The sequence below is a fragment of the Schistocerca piceifrons genome, chromosome 4, assembly GCF_021461385.2.
Source record: "Schistocerca piceifrons isolate TAMUIC-IGC-003096 chromosome 4, iqSchPice1.1, whole genome shotgun sequence".
In the NCBI taxonomy this organism is placed as follows: domain Eukaryota; kingdom Metazoa; phylum Arthropoda; class Insecta; order Orthoptera; family Acrididae; genus Schistocerca; species Schistocerca piceifrons.
The window spans coordinates 384,151,977-384,175,642 of record NC_060141.1 but is presented as its reverse complement, the minus strand read 5'-3'; the positions used below and the strand labels follow the sequence as shown (position 1 = coordinate 384,175,642).

Here is a 23,666-nt window from a genome sequence, read left to right as displayed (position 1 = left end):
ACTGTATTTATTGTTAATTCTGTTGTGAAATTTAGTGATGGTGTAAGAGCTATACCCACTACTGTGGGCTATTAGCTTGATCGTTTTTAGTTCTTGTAGTTTATCTTCAGCATCCAAAGAGAGTTTTTCCATTCTCTTGATTGCTGCCCTATAACATGCCATTTTGTGTTACTCTGGGTAACATGACGAGCTGTTGACTGTGTCAGCCATTGTACTGAGTTTTCTGATTATTTTATATTTATGTTTATCGCTATATTTAGTAATATTTAGATCCAAGAAATTTATGCCATTATGTTTTGGTGTAGTTTGTTAAGCTCTCGTGCAAATTGATCATTTTCTTCCACTGTTCCTTCAACTAACGTAAGGGTGTCATTCACGTAGTGTTTGTATAATATGATTTTTTGTTGTTGTCGTGTTGCCTCTGAAAAGTGTTGCTTGTAAGCGATATATGTAAATGTTGGTTAGCAAACTAGATAGGCAACTCTCCATTACAAGGTCATGTTCCTGTTCATAAAATTTGCTCTTAAGGTTGAAGTAGTTATGTGAAGCTCATAAATGTCAGGTAGCCTGATCTTCTCATATCCAAGAAAGTTATTTTTAATTAATAAGATTGTTTCTTTTACTGATATGATTTATACTGTTTAACTATATCAAAGGAGGCGAATCTGGCTGTTTGGTATCACAATGTCTTTGATGATTGCCTAAAGCACATAGCTTTTGTTTACACAAAAATTATCTTCAAATGTAAAGGTATTGGTGAGAATCTCATTAAGTTTTTAATGGGCTCTTTTATGAGTTCACTGTCGGGCGTATAGGACAATGTTGCTTGCGAATCTTTGGCCGCAATTGAAGTAGTGGGGCCGAAGGGTTCATTATTGTGCATTCTGCGGAAGCCAGTACACGTATGGATGATGGAAAATGCACGTCCATTAAAAAACATGGATATCGCCGAACTGAATGGGAAGGCCTACCTTAAGTGCCAGACAGGGAAGACAGCAGTCAATGGGTTTAGGGTGACAGGAATACACCCATTAAACCCTCATATTTTCACGGTTGCAGATTTCACTGCCTGCATTGAAGGAATAATTTAGAATTTAGCCAATGATCCAGTCAATAAACCATCTGCAGGAGCTGTGCCTTCTAAATGTGGAAAGGCTAATGTTGAAGTCGAGGGAGGAACATCTGTAGCCACATCTGAAATTACACATTGGCAAATCTTATCCATTGCACAAATAACGAAGAGGCCAGGCACTAGGGTAAGAAAAACAGGTCCTTCAGCGGTCCTAACCTTGTCTACATACAAGAGAGCTCTTGAAGTACCGTCGACAGCAAAAAATAAACCGGAGACAAAGAATCAGAGGCCGCCAAAGACTAGGAACTGCGAATCATCTGGTATTGAGGATGATGCCTTTAGTGTGAGAGATGATTCGTCCACCCTCAGCAACGTTCTGGACAGCAGTGTACCCACTCAGGTAAATTTCGCATTACGAGGCAGAGGAAGAAAGGATTATGTGTCTAATGAGAGAAATGTGGGCGCACACTGGATGTGCAGGTTACGGTAAAGGACGATACCTGTGTGATTTCTGCAACGAAATTACTTAGAGCAGTGGTGCTCAAACGTTTTGAGCTTCGGGTGCTCTTAAAAGGCCGCAAATAATTGTGGGCGCACTATATACACATTTTACAACAGTCAATACAGGATATAAAAATTGTGATAAAATGACAATTAAGACATTTTATTTTGAATTTCGCGTCCAGACTACAGAAAATCCAAATTATATTGATAAAATACATTATCACAATATGAACAAATAATTTTTGTGTAAAAACGTGAGAGATTCATGAAGCACAATTGTCACCCAAACGCGACGGCCGAGCGCCGTGTTGCCTCCTACCCTGTCAACACGAAAGGCAAGAGAAACTATTAAGTGAAACGTATTGAAACGAAATAATGCAATAAAACTAACGATTAATTCAAATTATAGAGAAAACTAATAATGCAATACAAATGAAATGTACCTTACGCCTACTCTTTCTAGTGTTTATGAGAAACATGAGCCTGATGTGTCCTCGCGATTTCTTCAGTGTTTGGAGATACATTTGAAAGACAAACTCTCATTTCCTAGGCAATACATTGAAGAGTTCCTCTCTCTTTACATTTAATTGTGGTGGGAGCAGAAAATCCTAACTCACAGAAATATGACGTCGAAAATTGAAGTAAAGCCTTTTTAGATATCGACAGATATTCTACTTTTATAGAAATCCAAAATGCTTCAAGAGACAATTCCTTATGCTTAATCATCAGTCACGATCAGTAGATATAGCTGCCAGTTTTTCTTCTGTTAATGTTAAGCCGGAACCACCTGAAGCATCCATGAATGGGTTTCGAATCCAATCGTACTGTTCAGCGTTGAGGGATGGAAAATATGAACTCAGTTTCTCTTCTAAACTTATTAAATTATCTACTACTATTGGAAGTATTTAATTTATGCACGTGCTCCTTACCAACGGTAACATTTCCAGGTTACCTTGAACAGCTTATCTTTTCCATATTTGTAGTTTTCTGTGAAACGTTTTACTTTTGTGTTTGGGTGTGAGGATATTTTCTCCTTTCCCTTCCATGCTAGTGTTCACAATATTGAACTGTTGAACTATATCGGCCAAATATTGCAATCTGGTAACCCAAAATTCACTCCGAAGCAGATTTCAGACATGTTAATGTTTCATTTCTTCGAAAAAGAGGAGTAGTTCTTGTCATAACTCATGCACACGGCTAAGTATTTTCTCCCTCGACAACCACCTCACTTCTGTGTGTAAAAGCAATCATCTGTGTTCTGACTCCATTACGATAAAAAGTTTTTCGACTAAACGAGTTTCGACAGGTCTTGTTTTAATGAAATTTTCCATCCGAACAACTTGCTCTAAGACTCCTCTCAGTTTTTCTCCCAATGTTTTTTGCTATTAAGGCGTCCCCATGCAGAAAGCAGTGAGTTATGATAACATCTTCATTTATAACATCTCCATTTTGTTTTGTTCTTTTTTACAAAAGAAATAAGACCCTTAACACAGCCTGCAATTGAAGGGGTGCCGTCTGTACAAATGCCTACATACGACTTGCATATTAGCTGCCACTTATTAAGATAATTATTTAAAATGTTGAAAACGTTCTCACCATTAGTAGATACACTTAATTCTATGCAAAAAAGAAACTGATTTGCTATCTGATCTTGATTAATGAAACGGACCAATGCTAAGAGCTGCGTGTGGTTGGTGATGTCTGTTGATTCATCAACTTGTAATTCAAAGTTTCACTGCTTGAGTTTATAACTGCATACATTTTTCTCAATATCAATGGACAATTCTATAATACGCCTGTGAACTGTATCATTCGACAAAGGCATATTGGTTATTTTCATAGCTGCTTCATTTCCTAGCATCCTCATGTCCATTTTTTTTTTTCAACCAGTCAAAATAAGTGATTCACCTATAGTATGAGCTTTCATACTCTTTGCTATTAGTTCAGAGACTTTGCAGGAAGTTAACGGAGCTTTATCAGAAACAGACATTACACTTTTAAAAGAATTTGCTGCCCTTGTTTGCTCTTCAGACAATCTTTTGAAATAGCCTACAGGTTTATCTGGCAAATGTGAATGCATTGTTTTAAAATGTTTGCTCAGTTTACTAGGAAGCAGAAATTCATTTGCCATTTTATACGCACATAATAAGCATAGTGGGAAAGGATAATCTTCACTCCCAGTCCAAGTGAAACCGCAGCTTAGGTAGCTTTCATTGGCGAGTAGGCCCCTGTTCTACTTTTTTACTTGCACTATGCGTTTGTTCACTTCCGCAATAGGATTCTTCGACAGCATCCTTGTTTTGCAGAAATCTATCCATTTTATTCAATTGTATTTTGCATTTAAGATTCAGTTCTCGCGCTTTACTGACATATCACCTGAAAGCACTGTGATAAAGTCAAGCGCATAACAATAGAATCGTGTTTTCCTTCTGGTCCTGGATTTTTGTGCCTCAGTGAGTTAACAGTGCTGCCAACGATAATTTTCAAGTTCCGTTAACCTTGATGGAAGCTTCTATCATGAACCCGCTGGATCATTAAACTACAGCGGAAATGACGCTCAGAAGTAGCAAGGCTTCATGAACAATGACGATCATGTTCACATGTGCTACTCATCTGTAGCAAAGAACATGAAATGAAATTATTATAGTCAAGGGCAGCTCGAGGTCAAACAATAAGCATCTCTCATAAATAATTTCCTGTCCCAGTTTCTCTTTTCAATAATATGGTATTGCCAACAGAAAGGTATGCATTTGCAATAAAATATTATTAAAAAGTGACTGGCTGCGGATGTTACTTATAATTTTTTGATACACTGTCGCGGTACCTAAATAGGTCATAATGGCCAATAATAATAATAATGTGCAATTCACGTCCTACGTGCTGTTGCAGCGCCACTCGGAGTCAGATGGAATAGGTTCGCAATCATTGGGAACGATACCAAACCTTCCGAATTCTATGGACAATTTGTGATCACATGCTTAGTGCACAAGGCTCAATTTAAACACGGCTACCACCATAAAAGAAAAACTTCCATAGGCAAATCAACTTCGAAAGAAAACCACGACCTGCTCAGATAATATCCGTAAGAGTTTCCGTCGAAAAAATCCGTCAGTTGTCAAATATTTTTTCGCCGTTTTCTCCTGATTCTGAACGTTTGGATCTGACGAGAAACCATTAACGCTTGACAACAGTTTGGATTAACTCAATGTTTATTTACTAACTTTGAGAGCGACACAAGGAAAAGGAGTTCGCTTATAGCGCATTATTTCTATCAAAAATTGTGAAATTAAGGTAAGGCTGTTGTAATGCAGTTCTAGTGCAAGGAGTTAAGAAAACAGCATTTGAGGCATCTATTAATTATGAATGACCACGAAGCATTATGTTGAAAGAAACCTGCAGTCCACGGTTGCAGTCTTGAACTGCAGACTTTTTGTAACATGAAATAAGTTACTGAGTTGTCCACGCCAAACTTTACCACGGATGAAGTGTTACATTTATAAATACGGTCACATTCATTATTAAATGAATTAATCGCTCCCACCACTGCATATTGTTATGACTGTATCAATGTGACAATTATCTGACTATTCTTTTTCTCCAGATCGCATCATTCTGCCATCCGAATAATTATTTTTCTCGCCCATTGGGAGCTACACTTTTCCTAGAATTCCTTACACTTCTTGAGGGTGTAATGATTGCCCTCAATGGGTCAGCGATTGTTTTATCATCAGTCATTATTTTGAAATGCCTTTGCCCAGTTCCCAAACAGCCGCTGCTGTTAGATAACTAAGATTAGCAGCAATGGAAGAGAGCAGACAGTCGGCATGAAACGTTCCGAATACTGTCGACACTACAAGGGGAATAACCCACTTTGTTTCCTTAACCAACCTGAACTATCAGATAAAACTTAAGGACTCTTTCCGTACTATACCTGTCGTGAAATGGATAAAATTGAGTAGCTATATGATCTTTTATATTTGGCCACATGTTTTGCTAAAATATTGCAGAGTGCACCCGTAAATGTTTTAGGGCGTTCCAGTGCGCCCTGGCGCACACTTTGAGAACCACTGACTTAGAGTAATAAATTTAATAACTGAAAATGATATATTTCGTGTGTTTTTCTATTGTGTTATTATGTTTTTCGTGGGTTTTTTTGACAATGAATTATTAGGTTTTCCATTATTTGTTTCACCTTTAACAAGCTTGAAACGAATAGACTATTCCATATTTGTACCCTACAATCTGAAGTGTCAAAAATGTCAAACATTGTGTTAAACCTAATTTAGAAAAGTTCCTAACGTAGTTTGTATTCGAAAATAGAGTAAGCATTAAAATATATCCTAAAGTATGTGCTAAAGGTAATATGTTTGCTTAATGTGAAAAACTGAAAAAGTTATGAACGAAAAACGAAATGGTATACCATATTTGTAGCACTTTCTCTACTATTTTTTTCCGGCAGTGTATGATTGTTTATGTGATAAAAGACAACCTTGTGTCACTACTTGTCTGATTCGTTTCGTTCCAAGTTACTGATTCAGCCAACGCGTATCTTGGAACTATAATCAGCATACAGACTCTGCATGGACCTTATTGAATGTTGAGGAATCCACACTCTCCTGAAATTTCCCACAACTCAGAGCTCACCACTAGAACGTATTTCTCACAATCCACAAAAGCTTCACTGTGTGATCGAAAGTATTCGGACACATCCAAAAATATGTCACTAGTGTCATACGTCTGTAAGCGAGATTTCCACACACCTAAACATCCCTAGGTCCACTGTTTCCAATGTGATAGTAATGTGGAAACATGAAGGGACATATACAGCACAAAAGTGTACAGGGCGACGTCGTCTGTTGACTGACAGAGACCGCCGACAGTTGAAGAGGGTCGTAATGTGTAATGGGCAGACATCTATCTAGACCATCACACAGGAATTCCAAACTGCATCAGGATCCACTGTAAATACTATGAAAGTTAGGCGGTTGGTGAGAAAACTTGGATTTCATGGTCGAGCGGCTGCTCATAAGCCACACATCACGCCGGTAAATGCCAAACGACGCCTTGCTTGGTGTAATGAGCCTAAACATTGGACGATTGAACAGTGGAAAAAAGTTGTGTGGAGTGACGAATCACGGTACACAATGAGGCGATCCGACGGCAGGGTGAGGGTATGGCGAATGCCCGGTGAAGGTCATCTTCCACAGTGTGTAGCGCTAACAGTAAAATTCGGAGGCGGTGGTATTATGGTGTGGTCGTGCTTTATTATGGAGGGGGCTTGCACCACTTGTTGTTTTGAGTAGCAGTATCACAGCACAGGCATACATGTTTTAAGCACCATCTTGCTTCCCACTGTTGAAGAGCAATTCGGGAATCGCGACTGCATCTTTCAACACGATCGAGTACCTGTTCATAATGCACGGCCTGTGGCGGAGTGGTTACACGACAATAACATTCCTGTAATGGTTTGGCTAGCACAGAGTCCTGACCTGAATGCTATAGAACAACTTTGGGATGTATTAGAACGCCAATTTCGTGCCAGGCCTCACCGACCGACATCGATACCTCTCTTCAGTGCAGTACTTCGTGAAGAATAGGCTGGAATTCCCCAAGAAACCTTCCAACGACTGATTGAACGTATGCTTGCGAGAGTGGAAGCTGTCATCAAGGCTAATAGTGGGCCAGCATCATACTGAATTCCAGCATTACCGAAGGTGGAGGAGGGGGGGGGGGGGGGGGGGGGGCACGAACTTGTAAGTCATTTTCAGCCAGGTATCCGGACACTTTTGATCACATAGTGTATTTTTTCGGCAGTCTGAGCGATAAAGGACGACCTTGTGTGATTCGTTTCGCTGCAGTACTACTGGATGAGTCAACGCGTATCTTGGTGCTGTAGTCAGTACACAAACTCTGCATTGACCTTATTAAATGTTGAGGAATGCCATACTATCCTGAAATTTCCCACATCACTCGGTCGGAGGCTATACAGGGTGTTACAAAAAGGTACGGCCAAACTTTCAGGAAACATTCTTCACACACAAATAAAGAAAAGATGTTATGTGGACATGTGTCCGGAAACGCTTAATGTCCATGTTAGAGCTCATTTCAGTTTCGTCAGTATGTACTGTACTTCCTCGATTCACCGCCATGATTTCATACGGGATACTCTACCTGTGCTGCTAGAACATGCGCCTTTACAAGTACGACACAACATGTGGTTTATGCACGATGGAGCTCCTCTACATTTCGTCGAAGTGTTCGTACGCTTCTCAACAACAAATTCGGTGACCGATGGATTGGTAGAGGCGCAACAATTCCATGGCCTCCACGCTCTCCTGACCTCAACCCTCTTGACTTTCATTTATGGGGACATTTGAAAGCTCTTGTCTACGCAACCCCGGTACCAAATGTAGAGACTCTTAGTGCTCGTATTGTGGACGGCTGTGATACAATACGCCATTCTCCAGGGCTGCATCAGCTCATCAGGGATTCCATGCGACGGAGGGTGGATGCATGTATCCTCGCTAACGGAGGACATTTTGAACATTTCCTGTAACAAAGTGTTTGAAGTCACGCTGTTCTGTTGCTGTGTGTTTCCATTCCATGATTAATGTGATTTGAAGAGAAGTAATAAAAAGTGCTCTAACATGGAAAGTAAACGTTTCGGACACATGTCCACAGAACATATTTTCTTTCTTTGTGTGTGAGGAATGTTTCCTGAAAGTTTGGCCGTACCTTTTTGTATCACTCAGTATGGTTACGGTGGGGGACTACATTCTGTCAGTACCTAAGATTCCAGGAGGGGGCAACCCTCTTGTTGGAGCCTATGCGTACGTGCCTCTACCGCTAATGTAGCGACAATACTTTTCTGACATGCAGATAACTGTTTGGTGTTTTGCCGCAGCTTTGGAAGGTGGCACAGTAGTTGGCTGACTCTGAACGCTGCGTCGGGCGTTGTCGTGCGCAGGCGCAGAACGCGGACGAGCTGAGCATCGTGGAGAACGAGCAGCTGGAGGTGGTGGGCGAGGGCGACGGCGACGGCTGGCTGCGGGCGCGCAACTACCGCGGCGAGGAGGGTTTCGTGCCGCAGAACTACCTAGACGTCGAGCAGACGGCCAGCGCCGCGGGCGCCGCCTTCGAGCTGGCGCAGCAGATCTCTTTCAGCTCCGTGGACTACACGCTCGACGACGACACCGCCGTCGTGCCCGAGGACGAGATGCAGCACCAGCAGCAACAGCAGCTGCAGCAGCAACAACAACAGCAACAGCAACCTGGTGCGTCACCGACACCCCACCTTATCAATACCCCACTGTAATGTGGAAAAGGGATCACAAATCTTACGATAATTACACCCTAGGGTATTGGTAACGAGATATGAGATCGGTTGGGGGAGCGATTCACAGTCGCATCATGATGATATTGATACCCTACTGGCCATTAAAATTGCTACACCACGAAGATAACGCGAAATTCAACCGACAGGAAGAAGATGCTGTGATATGCAAATTATTAGTTTTTCAGTGCATTCACACAAGGTTGGCGCCGGTGGCGACACCTTCAACGTGCTGACATGAGGAAAGTTTCCAACCGCTTTCTCATACACAAACAGTAGTTGACCGGCGTTGCCTGGTGAAACGTTGTTGTGATGCCTCGTGTAAGGAGGAGAAATGGGTACCATCACGTTTCCGATTTTGATAAAGGTCGAATTGTAGCCTATCGCGATTGCGGTTTATCGTATCGCGACATTGCTGCTCGCGTTGGTCGAGATCCAATTACTGTTAGCAGAATATGGAATCGGTGGATTCTGGAGTGTAACACGGAACGCCGTGCTGGATGCCAACGGCCTCGTATCACTAGCAGTCGAGATGACAGGCATCTTATCCGCATGGCTGTAACGGATCGTGCAGCCACGTCTCGATCCCTGAGTCAACAGATGGGGACGTTTGCAAGACAACAACCATCTACACGAACAGTTCGACGACGTTTGCAGCAGCATGAACTATCAGCTCGGAGACCATGGCTGCAGTTACCCTTGACACTGTATCACAGACAGCAGCGCTTGCGATGGTGTACTCAACGACGAACCTGGGTGCACGAATGGCAAGTAATTTTTTCGGATGAATCCAGGTTCTGTTTACAGCATCATGATGGTCGCATCCGTGTTTGGCGACATCGCAGTGAACGTACATTGGAACCGTGTATTCGTCATCGCCATACTGGCGTATTACCCGGCGTGATGGAATGGGGTGCCATTGGTTACACGTCTCGGTCACCTCTTGTTCGCATTGACGGAACTTTGAATAGTGGACGTTACATTTCAGATGTGTTACGACCCGTGGCTCTACCCTTTATTCGATCCCTGTGAAACCCTACATTTCAGCAAGATAATGCACGACCGCAAGTTGCAGGTCCTGTACGGCCTTTCTGGATAGAGAAAATGTTCGACTGCTGCCCTGGCCAGCACATTTCCAGATGTCTCACCAATTGAAAACGTCTGGTCAATGGCGGCCGAGCAACTGGCTCGTCAGCCACTACTCTTGATGAACTGTGGTATCATGTTGAAGCTGCATGGGCAACTGTACATGTACACGCCATCCAAGCTCTGTTTGACTCAATGCCCAGGTGTATCAAGGCCGTTATTACAGCCAGAGGTGGTTGTTACGGGTACTGATTTCTCAGGATCTTTGCACCCAAATTGCGTGAAAATGTAATCACATGTCAGTTATAGTATAATATACACTCCTGGAAATTGAAATAAGAACAGCGTGAATTCATTGTCCCAGGAAGGGGAAACTTTGACACATTCCTGGGGTCAGATACATCACATGATCACACTGACAAAACCACAGGCACATAGACACAGGCAACAGAGCATGCACAATGTCGGCACTAGTACAGTGTATATCCACCTTTCGCAGCAATGCAGGCTGCTATTCTCCCATGGAGACGATCGTAGAGATGCTGGATGTAGTCCTGTGGAACGGCTTGCCATGCCATTTCCACCTGGCGCCTCAGTTGGACCAGCGTTCGTGCTGGACGTGCAGACCGCGTGGGATGACGCTTCATCCAGTCCCAAACATGCTCAATGGGGGACAGATCCGGAGATCTTGCTGGCCAGGGTAGTTGACTTACACCTTCTAGAGCACGTTGGGTGGCACGGGATACATGCGGACGTGCATTGTCCTGTTGGAACAGCAAGTTCCCTTGCCGGTCTAGGAATGGTAGAACGATGGGTTCGATGACGGTTTGGATGTACCGTGCACTATTCAGTGTCCCCTCGACGATCACCAGTGGTGTACGGCCAGTGTAGGAGATCGCTCCCCACACCATGATGCCGGGTGTTGGCCCTGTGTGCCTCGGTCGTATGCAGTCCTGATTGTGGCGCTCACCTGCACGGCGCCAAACACGCATACGACCATCATTGGCACCAAGGCAGAAGCGACTCTCATCGCTGAAGACGACACGTCTCCATTCGTCCCTCCATTCACGCCTGTCGCGACACCACTGGAGGCGGGCTGCACGATGTTGGGGCGTGAGCGGAAGACGGCCTAACGGTGTGCGGGACCGTAGCCCAGCTTCATGGAGACGGTTGCGAATGGTCCTCGCCGATACCCCAGGAGCAACAGTGTCCCTAATTTGCTGGGAAGTGGCGGTGCGGTCCCCTACGGCACTGCGTAGGATCCTACGGTCTTGGCGCGCATCCGTGCGTCGCTGCGGTCCAGTCCCAGGTCGACGGGCACGTGCACCTTCCGCCGACCACTGGCGACAACATCGATGTACTGTGGAGACCTCACGCCCCACGTGTTGAGCAATTCGGCGGTACGTCCACCCGGCCTCCCGCATGCCCACTATACGCCCTCGCTCAAAGTCCGTCAACTGCACATACGGTTCACGTCCACGCTGTCGCGGCATGCTACCAGTGTTAAAGACTGCGATGGAGCTCCGTATGCCACGGCAAATTGGCTGACACTGACGGCGGCGGTGCACAAATGCTGCGCAGCTAGCGCCATTCGACGGCCAACACCGCGGTTCCTGGTGTGTCCGCTGTGCCGTGCGTGTGATCATTGCTTGTACAGCCCTCTCGCAGTGTGCGGAGCAAGTATGGTGGGTCTGACACACCGGTGTCAATGTGTTCTTTTTTCCATTTCCAGGAGTGTATTTGTCCAACGAATACCCGTTTATCATCTGCATTTCTTCTTGGTGTAGCAATGTTAATGGCCAGTAGTGTATATTGATGATGGTGATGGTGATGGTGTACCCTGCACATGAGTCACGGCCATAATCGTTAAATTTTACTTCTGCCAGTCCTCCATGTTCCCATATGCATATGATGCATTTACCTTGAGCTTATCAATTAACTGATATCTTGAAACTTCCTGGCAGATTAATGCTGTCTGCCGGCATACGGTTTTAATCTGCCGGAAATTTTGAAAGCATCGCACACTTCGCTCCACAGTAAATATTCATTCAGCAAACTAGTATCTTTTTCTTCCTCTAGTCCTCCTCTTTGCCCTTCCTTTCAGAGCATGCTTAACTACATAACCTGCCCTCACCCAGTCTCCTATCCATTTTCCTTTTCCTCCTCTTTATTGATTCCAGTATTTGTCTTTCTGTGTTCACCTTTTGTAATACGACACCATCCCTGACTTTACATTTCGCACCTTCCGTTCTTCTCTAGTTTCACATCTCGAAAGGCTATAATCAGTTCTGTTCTCTTCCTTTCAGCGTCCATGTTTCAGCACCACACAGGGCTACATCCATATAAAACACTTCACTAATCGTTCCTTATTACTTACGAGGGTAATCCCAAAAGTAAGGTCTCCTATTTATATATAAGGACATAGATCTGTTTATTTCTGCAATGGTTTACATCAGTTTACAGCTTAAACATTTAGCTATTTTTCGACATAATCACTATTTCTGACGATGCATTTTTGTAGATGGTGTGGCAGTTTTTGTATGCCCATGTCATACCAGCTCGCCGCCATGCTGTTCAGAAAGTTATGAACCTCTTCTTTCACCTCGTCGTCGGAGCTGAATCGCTTTCCGGCCAAATGTTCTTTTAACCTAGGGAACAGGTGATAGTCACTGGATGCCAAGTCAGGACTACAGTGTGGGTGGGTGATTATGTTCCACTGAAACTGTTGCAGGAGAGCAACGGTTTGCCGAGCGATGTGTGGGCGAGCGTTGTCATGGAGAATGTGTACGCCCTTGCTCAACTTTCCTCTTCTCTGGTTCTGAATTGCCCGTTTGAGTTTTTTCATAGTCTCACAGTACATGTCAGCGTTAATTGTGGTCCCAGCGATTCAGCTCCGGCGACGAGGTGAATGAAGAGGTTCATAACTTTCTGAACAGCATGGCGGCGAGCTGGTATGACATGGGTATACAAAAACTGCCACAGCGTCTACATAAATGCATCGACAGAAATGGTGATTATGTCAAAAAATAGCTGAATGTTCAAGCTGTAAACTGATGTAAGCCATTGTAGAAATAAACGGATCTATGTACTTATAAAAAAATAGGAGACCTTACTTTTGGGATTACTTTCGTATTTAATGAAACGTATAAATAGAAAGTATAATAAAGCAACATAGGAAAGGAAGAAAACTAATGGCATTCATTTTTAAAACTAAAAATCAATATGTTGTGTACGCTGATCTCTGGGAGGTATGGCGTTTGTCATGAAGGAAGCTGTTAGGGCACCACATTCTCGTAGAGTACCGGGCTGGTGAGAACATTGTAAAAAATATTAAAAATGAAGTAACGAAATCAGTCAATCATTTAATATGAAAAGGCAATATGCGTTATCACTATCTGATTAGACTTTAATATACAGGGCCACTTTTCGATATGAACAGAAAATCAAACGGCACACAAATAATGCTGAAAGGAATCGAAAACTTAAGTAACATTTTTCACACAAACCAATGTATACAGAGCTAGTGCCACTTTCTTAATACGCTCAAACAACAAGGCGTAACAACACAAAACTAAGTAATTCATAAGTAAAATGAACTTCTCTCTCTAAACCAAAAGCGTTAATCGCAAAATGCATGAAACTTTGTGGTTTTAGAAACACTGTACTTGCTCCAAGCTTGACAGACAGCGGAGAGTAACACTTAGGTAATCCTAACCAGTTGTACTTTTCTATGAAAAATCTTCCCTATCAACACTTGTGGAGTCCCTGTAAGTTACTTTTTCCCACGCAGTATCTCCACATTTCCTTCACCTACACACTCGGAATCTCTGTCAGTCGCACTTTCTCATAATGAATCTCGACCTCCCCTCCTCCGTACGTAGGGAAGCCCTATCTGTTGCACTTTCCCGTGAAGAATCTCCACCTTCTCCTCCCCCGACTCCCAAACTCACGCTTCTCGTGCACATACAATCATTATGTGACACGATTTCTCTCTACTATGAAACGTGCACTCACTTTAAAAAATATAGTATATTTCACAATGTTTTGACAATTTCAAATTTGAATAACGCGCGCTAAAAACAAGGGACAGTGCGGAATATCAAGTTTCATTCCATATACGGGTCAGTAATCATGTCATACTGGTCGAAGCACCATCGTGTGTTCGCGGTGGAGTGCTATTTTCGCTACGGCGAATCTGACGCGCACGTGCAACGTGCCTTTCGTAAGCATTTTAAAATTCAGCTGCGATATACAATTCCTGCTCTGCCAATACATAGAATCGAAAGTAAACAGGTCGTCAGAAAGACGTCCGAACTCCCCAGAACATCGAACGTGTGCTTAGCAGTTTACATGCAAGCCCTCGTCGTTCGTTACGAAAACTACTTAGTTTCAACAAAACGGCGCGACATGCCATTCATCCAACAAGAACCTGCAAGTTCTCCGTGAAGCGATGGGTTAATCCCGTATTATATATGTATATATATATATATATATATATATATATATATATATATATATATATATATATATGTATGGAATGAAATTACAATGAAATGAATACCCTTAGCTCCACACAGGCGTTGATATAAGTCAACGGGGACAGTTGAAAATGTGTACCGCGACCGGGACTCGAACCCGGGATCGCCTGCTTACATGGCAGACGCTCTATCCATCTGAGCCACCAAGGACGCAGAGGATAGTGCGACTGCAGGGAATTATTTATGGCATGCCTCCCGTAAGACCCACATTCGCAACTTATTGTCCCGCACTATATTCATAGGGCCCCTACCCACCATACTCATTACTCACGGCTTTACCGCCGATTCCCGTAAGAGTTCGGGCAGTATCTGTTCCTTCGGACATGTCCAAAACGCACGGAGAGGACAAGTACTAACAAGGGAACCTCCCCATCGCACCCCCCTCAGATTTAGTTAAAAGTTGGCACAGTGGATAGGCCTTGAAAAATTGAACACAGATCAATCGAGAAAACAGGAAGAAGTTGTGTGGAACTATGAAAAAAAATAAGCAGAATATACAAACTGAGTAGTCCATGCGCAAGATAGTCAACATGAAGGATAATATGATCCCAAGAACGCCGTGGTCTCGTGGTTAGCGCGAGCAGCTGTGAAACGAGAGGTCATTGGTTCAAGTCTTCCCTCGAGTGAAAAGTTTAATTTTTTATTTTCAGACAATTATTATCTGTCAGTCCGTCCGTCCGATGCGAGGTAACTGCACCGTAGTATTGGGCAAGGTAGAAGAATCTTTTTACCGATTCGCCAAGTGTAAATGTTAGGTGGGTCGCCAAAATATTCCTGTCATGTGACGCACATGCCGTCACCAGTGTCGTATAGAATATATCAGACGTGTTTTCATGTGGAGGAATCGATCAAATGTTTTCGGTTCCTATTGGAGAGACACGTTCTTTCGTCTACTAATCGCACGGTTTTGCGGTGCTGTCGCAAAACACAGACACTAAACTTATTACAGTAAACAGAGACGTCAGTGAACGAACGGACAGATCATAACTTCGCAAAAATAAAGAAAGTAAACTTTTTCATTCGAGGGAAGACTTGAACCAAGGACCTCTCGTTCCGCAGCTGCTCACGCTAACCACCAGACCACGGCACTGCTGGGCTCACAGAGTCCTTAATGTTGCCTGTCTTACACATGACTACTCAGTTTGTATATTTTGCTTATTTTTTCATAGTTCCACACAACTTCTTCCTGTTTTCTCGATTGATCTGTGTTCAGTTTTTCAAGGCCTATCCACTGTGCCAACTTATAACTAAATCTGAGAGGGGTGCGATGGGGAGGTTCCCTTGTAAGAAGAATAGTCGAGGAGCGAAGTCTATGGAAGAGGCTTATCAGCAAAAGTGACAGGTTGGTGCGTCCTCTGCTAAGGCAGCTAAGGGTAGTTAACCTGACGCTGGCTGTTAGGAGCGGGAGAGAGACAAAAGTAGGGGAACAGAGAAAGAATACAAATACTTACGGGTATACAAGCAAAATTGTACAGGGTATTACCCAGTTCCGGGGAATAGTGGGCACAGAAACAAAAATGATTTTTTTGACATATTCATAATACGTAACCTAAAATGAACTATATATCGTTATGAAATTTTCTCAACTTTTCCTATACTAAAACAATTCAAATGTAAAAAACAGCATAGTGAAGTTTGACTCCAAATATCACAAAGAGGCAACTAAATACGATTCGTCACCCGCAGTGGTTGGGAATCGCGCGCTTGAGATGGGAAGCTTACATTAAATCTGCGGAAAAACACTCCTATTGGACCATAAAAAAGGCGAATATGCCTGTGTTTAAAAGACTCTGCCTGAAAAGTGAGTTACCAGGTGCCTCATTCTACCTTCCACAAGCTCCTTTAAAAAGCATCCCAAAAACTGTGGCATGCGAATATATTCACGCTCTTTTTAATACGCAACTCACCTCTCACTTCCACAACCTCCCCAAACTGTAACTCGGTCAAGCCCATTACACCAAAGCGGTAAGTCTCTCATACCCATCCTCTCCCACTTTCCCATTCTCAAATGGTTCAAATGGCTCTAAGCACTATGGGACTTAACATCTGAGGTCATCAGTCCCCTAGAATTAGAACTACTTAAACCTAACTAACCTAAGGACATCACACACATCCATGGCTGAGGCAGGATTCGAACCTGCGACCGTAGCAGAGCGCGGTTCCGGACTGAAGCGAATAGAACCGCTCGGCCACAACGGCTGGCTTTCCCATTCTTACTCATTGATTCAGCCCAACTCACTCTCATTATCTCTTTTGTCTCTCTACCTGTCACTGTCACCTGTCTCACAGCCACAGTCTCCTTCGTACTGTCCCACTACTACCGTCTCCTCTCTCTATCATTGTTTCCCTTCTCTCTTACTGCTTCTGTCTCATTCATTCCTTCCCACTACTGCTGTCTTGTCTCACTGTCACCATCTGTCTCTTCCTCGTTGTCAGTGCCGTAGACTGTCTTTTATATTCACTGGCTCTCATCCACTTCCGCTTTGTCCCCCTCTTTATTCCTCTCCTACTGGCAATGTCTCCTTCAGTCTATTGCTAGGACAACTCTGTGTCAACTATGTTCCACTCACATTGTATCCCTCTCTTTCCCCCATACTGTCATTCTCTTCTTCGCTCTTTCTGTAACACTACCACTATCTACTATCTTCCAATATTTATTACTTTTCCGTCTCTTTCCCTCCTCCTTCTCTCTCAGGATAAAAAGCGCCAATATGCTCACATGCCAAAAATTTTTGGAAAGATTGTAAAGGTACTGAGGAAGGTAGAATGAAGGAGCTGGTACCCCAGTTTTCAATCAGCGTCATTTAAACAGGAACATATTCGCCTTTTATCGCTAGTTCCCTTCTTTTCCCTGCTACAGCAGGGCATGACATCCATATGAAAAGCACTTTACGCGTCAGTAAAACTTTGATGGTTTATTTACATGAAACTGAAATATCGCAAAAAGTGATTAACACCTCAGACCGGAATTTAGGTGCACAAAATTTTTTCATGTGCTCCAGTACCACAACAGGGGGTTTCCAGAACCTTTCTGATGACAATGCTGGTACTTTACAGCACATTTCTCCGTGTTACGGCACTTTATAAACTACGTTTCCGACTCACACCAGATTTTACGTGTAAAAGTAAGGTAAGTTTGAATCTCGTTATCTCCGAAACGGATAAAGATGTCAAGAAAATTTTCTAGTTTTTTCGAGATCTGGATCTTAGAAATATATCGTAAAAATTTCAACCGTTGGCTGCGCATGGCCGTCTTGGAATCCGCGGCATGGTTTTGGTACCCAAAAACCATGTTTCGCGGACGTTTATCGACAAGATTTTTTTGTAGCAGAAAAATATCACTTCAAGATAAATGCCTAGAGAATATACCTTTATAATTTGAGCAATTTTCAGCGGTTAGTTATTTAGATATCCGCTGCTGACGACGAAAATTTAGTGAAAAATGATTTTTTCGGATCTTCTCAGGAACAGCCCATGAACCAAATTGTATCGCTACAATCCCCTTAGGGCGCACCGTAAATCTCATCTAATGTAAAGGAACCATCCGATTTGCTTCATTTGCCTAAGATGGACGAAATGCTTAATATTCAAATTGTGGCCCTGTACTGCAGGGTAGTTACAGTAAGACGATCCTTCTGGACGAAATGCGTAATATTCACAGGTTGGCTCTATACTGCAGGATAGTTACAGTAAGACGATCCTTCAGTTGGGTATATAAATTGTCCCTAACATAAGGGCTGTCCAAAACATTTAAAAAAAAATGGTTCAAATGGTTCTGAGCACTATGGAACTCAACTGCTGAGGTCATTAGTCCCCTAGAACTTAGAACTAGTTAAACCTAACTAACCTAAGGACATCACAAACATCCATGCCCGAGGCAGGATTCGAACCTGCGACCGTAGCGGTCTTGCGGTTCTAGACTGCAGCGCCTTGAACCGCACTGCCACTTCGGCTGGCAAAACATTTCACTCTACGTTTCTGTCACCAACAGAACCCCTGGTACGAGCCCCGGAAAAATCCCGTTTTTATGCGCAGCATGTTGGAACATATTGGTAGCGCTTGCTGTCGCACGCGTGCTAATGTATATGAGTGAAAATAATTCCTACTTAAATTATCTGTCAATTTGTTAGTAAATTATAGTACTGCAATGTGTTTAAAGACTAACATTAAATGTGTAATCTCCTTTATTTTCACATTTTACCAGTTTTTACATTGTTCATTTCTTGGATAAGCAATCAACACAAACGGGGTCTTCATATATCTTCTCCAGTACATACAGCTTTATTGCAGGCAGAGGACACAACAAACGTGTATCAGAATTGTTTGCCTTTATCTACCTCTCCACAGATGCATCATAACTTCATTCATAAGTTCATTACTACGAGTAGATAGTATTTTCACTACGTCCGTAAACTTGTTATCGTAGGTAGTAATTTTCAGTACGTCAGTAAACTGGTCACTGTAATCTTCGTCACAGACGTCATTAAAAATGCTGTGGAGATCCAATTCCTCCGATATTGTGCTATTTTCTCTTCGCTTTTGGTATTAGTTTTCTTATTTTTGGCTGCTCAGTAAAGCAGTCAAATACAGGTTTCCCATTCTTGTTTTCCTACAGTCTGTTGTTGCTTTTCATTCCTTAGTTTCTTCTTCCAGCTTCTTTTCGAAAAGGGGGGGAGCACACACCATTGCCCCATTCTGTCATTACATACTAAAAAAAATGGTTCAAATGGCTCTGAGCACTATGGGACTTAACATCTGTGGTCATCAGTCCCCTAGAACTGAGAACTACTTAAACCTAACTAACCTAAGGACATCACACACATCCATGCCCGAGGCAGGATTCGAACCTGCGACCGTAGCAGTCCCGCGGTTCCGGACTGAGCGTCTAGAACCGCTAGACCACCGCGGCCGGCTCATTACATACTAAAACGATCACAATGTATATGCTAAAATGTTACATGTTGCATGTTAAATATTACAGGTTTCGATACAATTTTCAGGTGGGAGGAAATTATTAATCTTATCTTCTTATTTCCTGTATGCCGAAAACAACAAAAAACTGGCTTGTGTTATTTGCCTCACACTCATGCATTTCACAGCTCAAGTGGTGCTTGTGTTCTTGCTCCTTTTTGCTACTTATGGGGTTCAGAAGAGGGTAGCATTAGTCGGAAGTCACATATTTATCGCAAGCTTCAAATATGGAGCAGAGTTTGAGGTGCTTTGGGGAAGAAGCAGACACACCAAGAAGCTGCTACTTTGTTTAAAATACGTGATACGAGACTCAGTCCTAAGTAAATACGATCGTTACAACTGTTCTCGAGTGGCTTTTAGGCGCCTTAAGTCGTTCTCCACATTAATTCTTGGCTGCTTTCCAATCTTGCCTCAAATGCTCGATCCATATTCTCTTAGGAATACAATTTGCATTTAAACGAACCAAGAGATGGCACAGCTGTATCGCCCCTAGAATTACATTAGCGTGCCATATTGAGCGTCTCTCTAGCAGCGTTTAACAGTAATAAGATTCCCTCTAGAGAGCAGCGGAAATCGTTCCTCAAGGAAGCGTTTCCGGCATTGCTGTATCTTCAGCCATGAGATCAGGAAATTTGCTGATGGCCGCATATCTAGTCGGCGATATTCAACCCTCAGACGTAAGGAGCAGTAGAGTCAATTTATAACGTTCCTTAAATTATTAAACAAGATCTTTCATACGTCCGTTTCCGCTTAAATTCAGTGAGCAGTATTTGAAAAGAGATTTTATTACCTCGTCGCAGCATTTTCCTTGCTGATGTCAAACAGGCAATCGTATTAAGTAGAACGCTATAATGCTACAGACTGTGAAGCAGCTAATTCGTTGCGAGCTATAGACAAGTTCGGCTTTCTGGTTTAGAGCAGCTGATGGTAAAAGTAAGCGCCGAGTGTACTGTCTGAAGTTACATCTGTTCTGTAATTTCATACATAAAATTCATATTAAAATAATGAACATCAAGCAAATAAAATAAGAGGAGGACACCTAAACTCAAAATTAAAAGAAATAAACCAGAAAAGATTTATCTTTTTTTCCTCTTCGGTGCTGCAAGAAAAACGGAAAACCAACTGTTGAAACAAAACTTGCAGTCAGTGAAAGAAGGCATCTGTTAGTGAAGGTGAACAACTTTTTTAGTACAGAAGAGGAAGAAAAATACAGGGCGGTCATTTGGCGTGTGTTGCAGTTTGGATGTGCAGACTGGACACTGTTGATGACAGAATGCGCTTAGATGAAAATATGCCGTTTAAAACGATGAGGAAGACTAGATGGACAGGAAACATACGCAATCAAAATGTTTTGAAACAAATCATGAACACAGACATTTCAAAGCAGCTATTCGAGAAGGAGAAACGAAACTTTTTCAGCATTTATGTAGACACAGCCAGATTTTTATAAATACAGGGTGATTCAGTTAGGCAGTTCACCTTTAATATACGTAGAACCATTTAAGATGTCTGTTTTCACCCGAATGAACTGTAGAAACGTCCTCACTAAATGAAGCATGATATCTTTTCACAGCTGTTTTATTTACAAATATAAACTTCGCTTTTTCAAATGGAAATATGATAATTTTTGCCTGTAGTATCGTGGCTCTAAAAGAGACAGATTTAGCGGCGCAACACTCTTTAAAATCCAATTACTTGTTTCGGAGTAATTATAGTGTTTAGGACTTACGATTCACACGTTATGAACATTAAACCGATTTCTCTCTTCCGCGGAAGTTTGCGATTTTATACCCAAATAAGAAGGTGTCTTGAGTTTAAGCCTGCTCGTTCGCTCTCTCCTTGACAAAGCAGTTCGCAGAGTGAGAGCGTCTCCTTAAACTGGAAGTCTTTGGCCAACGTAGCTGTTGATTTTCATTCAGAATGTAGGCACTGGCTGGGATCGAAATTGGGACCCGACACATTCAAAGTAGCGGGCAACGACTAAAAGTTGTAGTTAATGATCCTTTCTATTTGAGAAGCATAATAATTGCAAATGGTCCAACTAAAGGTAACATAAAATGCAGAAACGCTATACCAAGAACAGCGTCTCTGAAAAAGATAGAATTCCGTTAAGTTCTGTGTGGATCCACAGTCTCGACGCAATTTCAGAGTGCTAAAACCATTTTAGGTAAAAGTATTAAACAACAACACGATGTTTCCTATCAGTTTGACTGGCATGAACATTGTAGCTATAAAAAGCGCGGGAACAGGCAACGCTCAAACAAAGCTTTTATACTGCGACATTTTAGTATAGGTCAGTGAATACCAGTACAGAGAATTAAAGTCGTCTGCTCACAGCATCAGCATTGCGCGCAACAGGTGTCTTGTCATTATCGTTAGTAAAATAACTATTCAGTGTGTCTTAAAATTGCTTAGATGAAGTATGAAGATTTTAGCCTTGTATGTGTGTGTGTGTGTGTGTGTGTGTGTGTGTGTGTGTGTGTGTGTGAGGGGGGGAGGAGGGAGAGGAGGGGGAGAGTACTTGTTCCCATGCAGCACGACATATTTTCTATGCAAGAAATTTCACCGATGCAACTACAGGATGTAACACAATTAATGGCGTAAACGCACACAGTTAAAAGTGTGTGATACTAAAGTCAAAAAAGTCTCAGTAAACATAGGCCTTAAAACAAATATCATAAGAGTTATGAGCACTTATTCATCTCAGATACCAACAAATAAATTTTCTACTGTAAGCCTCTGCTTTCTGAATTTTGAGAGGTGATACTGTGGACCAAAGCAAGAAAAAATGTCAGGTAACAGAGGTTCTAAAGCGTCTATCTTAATGAGAACCGTGTATAGATTTCATGGGCCCCTAGAAAACTTTTGTGAAGCCTCCCAAGTCTTCCTGTCCCATAGGAGTTAATTATCACAAACATTGATTCTTCGGTACGTTGTCTTGCACGACAGCTGTAAATAAATGCTGCCTGCAAGATTTACAGTCAATAGTTTATTTATTAATTGAATGTACGATATTTCAATAGGTACAAATACTAGTACACACACTAATGATAATAATAATAATAATAATAATAATGGCTACCAAAAGAACTAAACCTAACTTACACTTAGAAACCTTTGCAGCGTAATTCGTTGCTTTGATTTAAACAGTCTGGTTGGCACTGTTCGCGTCATCTGAACAATTTCGCAAAACTGTACGTGGAACACCGAATCTTCCATTCTTGCAGATGATGAAGTTATCCACTACATCTGTGAAGCTGATTTTAAAAGCAAGTTAATGTTTTATTGCCTGCTCTATTGGTATCGGTGCTAGATGACTAAGTTTCTGTTGTCCTAAAGCTGATAAGTGATTTTTGATTAACGCTAGTTTACTAAATTCTCCCCAAGCTGAAGCAACAGTCTCTGGTGGAATAATGAAAATCCTAAATCCAACGTAGAGTTTAGAAAACACAGATACTATAATTTATAAATTTCTTTTAGGAAAAGAAATGGAAGCCCTTTGTTTTCTGTTGACTTTGGCAAATCCGAAAAAGTAGTTACATTCACTAAACAAAACATTTATATTTCCCTGATGAGATTATCACTCACATCATCAGGATAAGTTCTGATTAAAGTCTTAATCGTATCACTCTCATACAAAATTGTATTTATTCTGACACTGGATTCAAAATATTTCTCATTTCTTTATACCGAGAATCCATCTGGGAAACAATCCTGTCTATGACTACGTCAAAAGTCTTTTATTGGAACTCTTTCATCTGAGAGTGTGTGAGGTACTCCATTACTGCCCCAATCAAATTCATCAAGAAAACCTTCCATTTCCCTTCTCTCTTTTTTGAAAAAAAATTCCTCAATCCTAAATTCAGTAGCCATCTTTTTAGCTTGCATAGTAAATAAGGCCAGAGAGCTCTGACATCTTTACCTATGGTAAACGTAAGAGCTTTAATATTTTTCATTTAAGTATCAAGTGAAATATCTTTTGACTGCAGAATCAAACTTATCACACTGATATGGCCTTTTGTCGCTCCAAATATTCAAGAGAGCTAGTGTTTCAAACATGGAGAAATAGTAGACCAGCCCGGTTACTTCTGATATTCCGTCACGAGAAGAAGTGCTTTGATTTTTTTATGTTTTAAAGTTTTTATTACTTCTGGAAATTTTT

The 23,666-nt window shown here is 42.1% G+C and overlaps 1 protein-coding gene across 1 annotated transcript in view; it reads left to right on the top strand.

Moving 5' to 3' along the window:
- LOC124795860 (protein nervous wreck) overlaps positions 1 to 23,666 on the top strand; it is a 737,145-nt gene that overhangs the window by 662,078 nt on the left and 51,401 nt on the right. Inside the window, exon 16 of the mRNA XM_047259941.1 lies at positions 8,544 to 8,812. Coding sequence (XP_047115897.1) covers positions 8,544 to 8,812 — 269 coding nt within the window. The remainder of the gene's footprint in view (positions 1 to 8,543; positions 8,813 to 23,666) is intronic.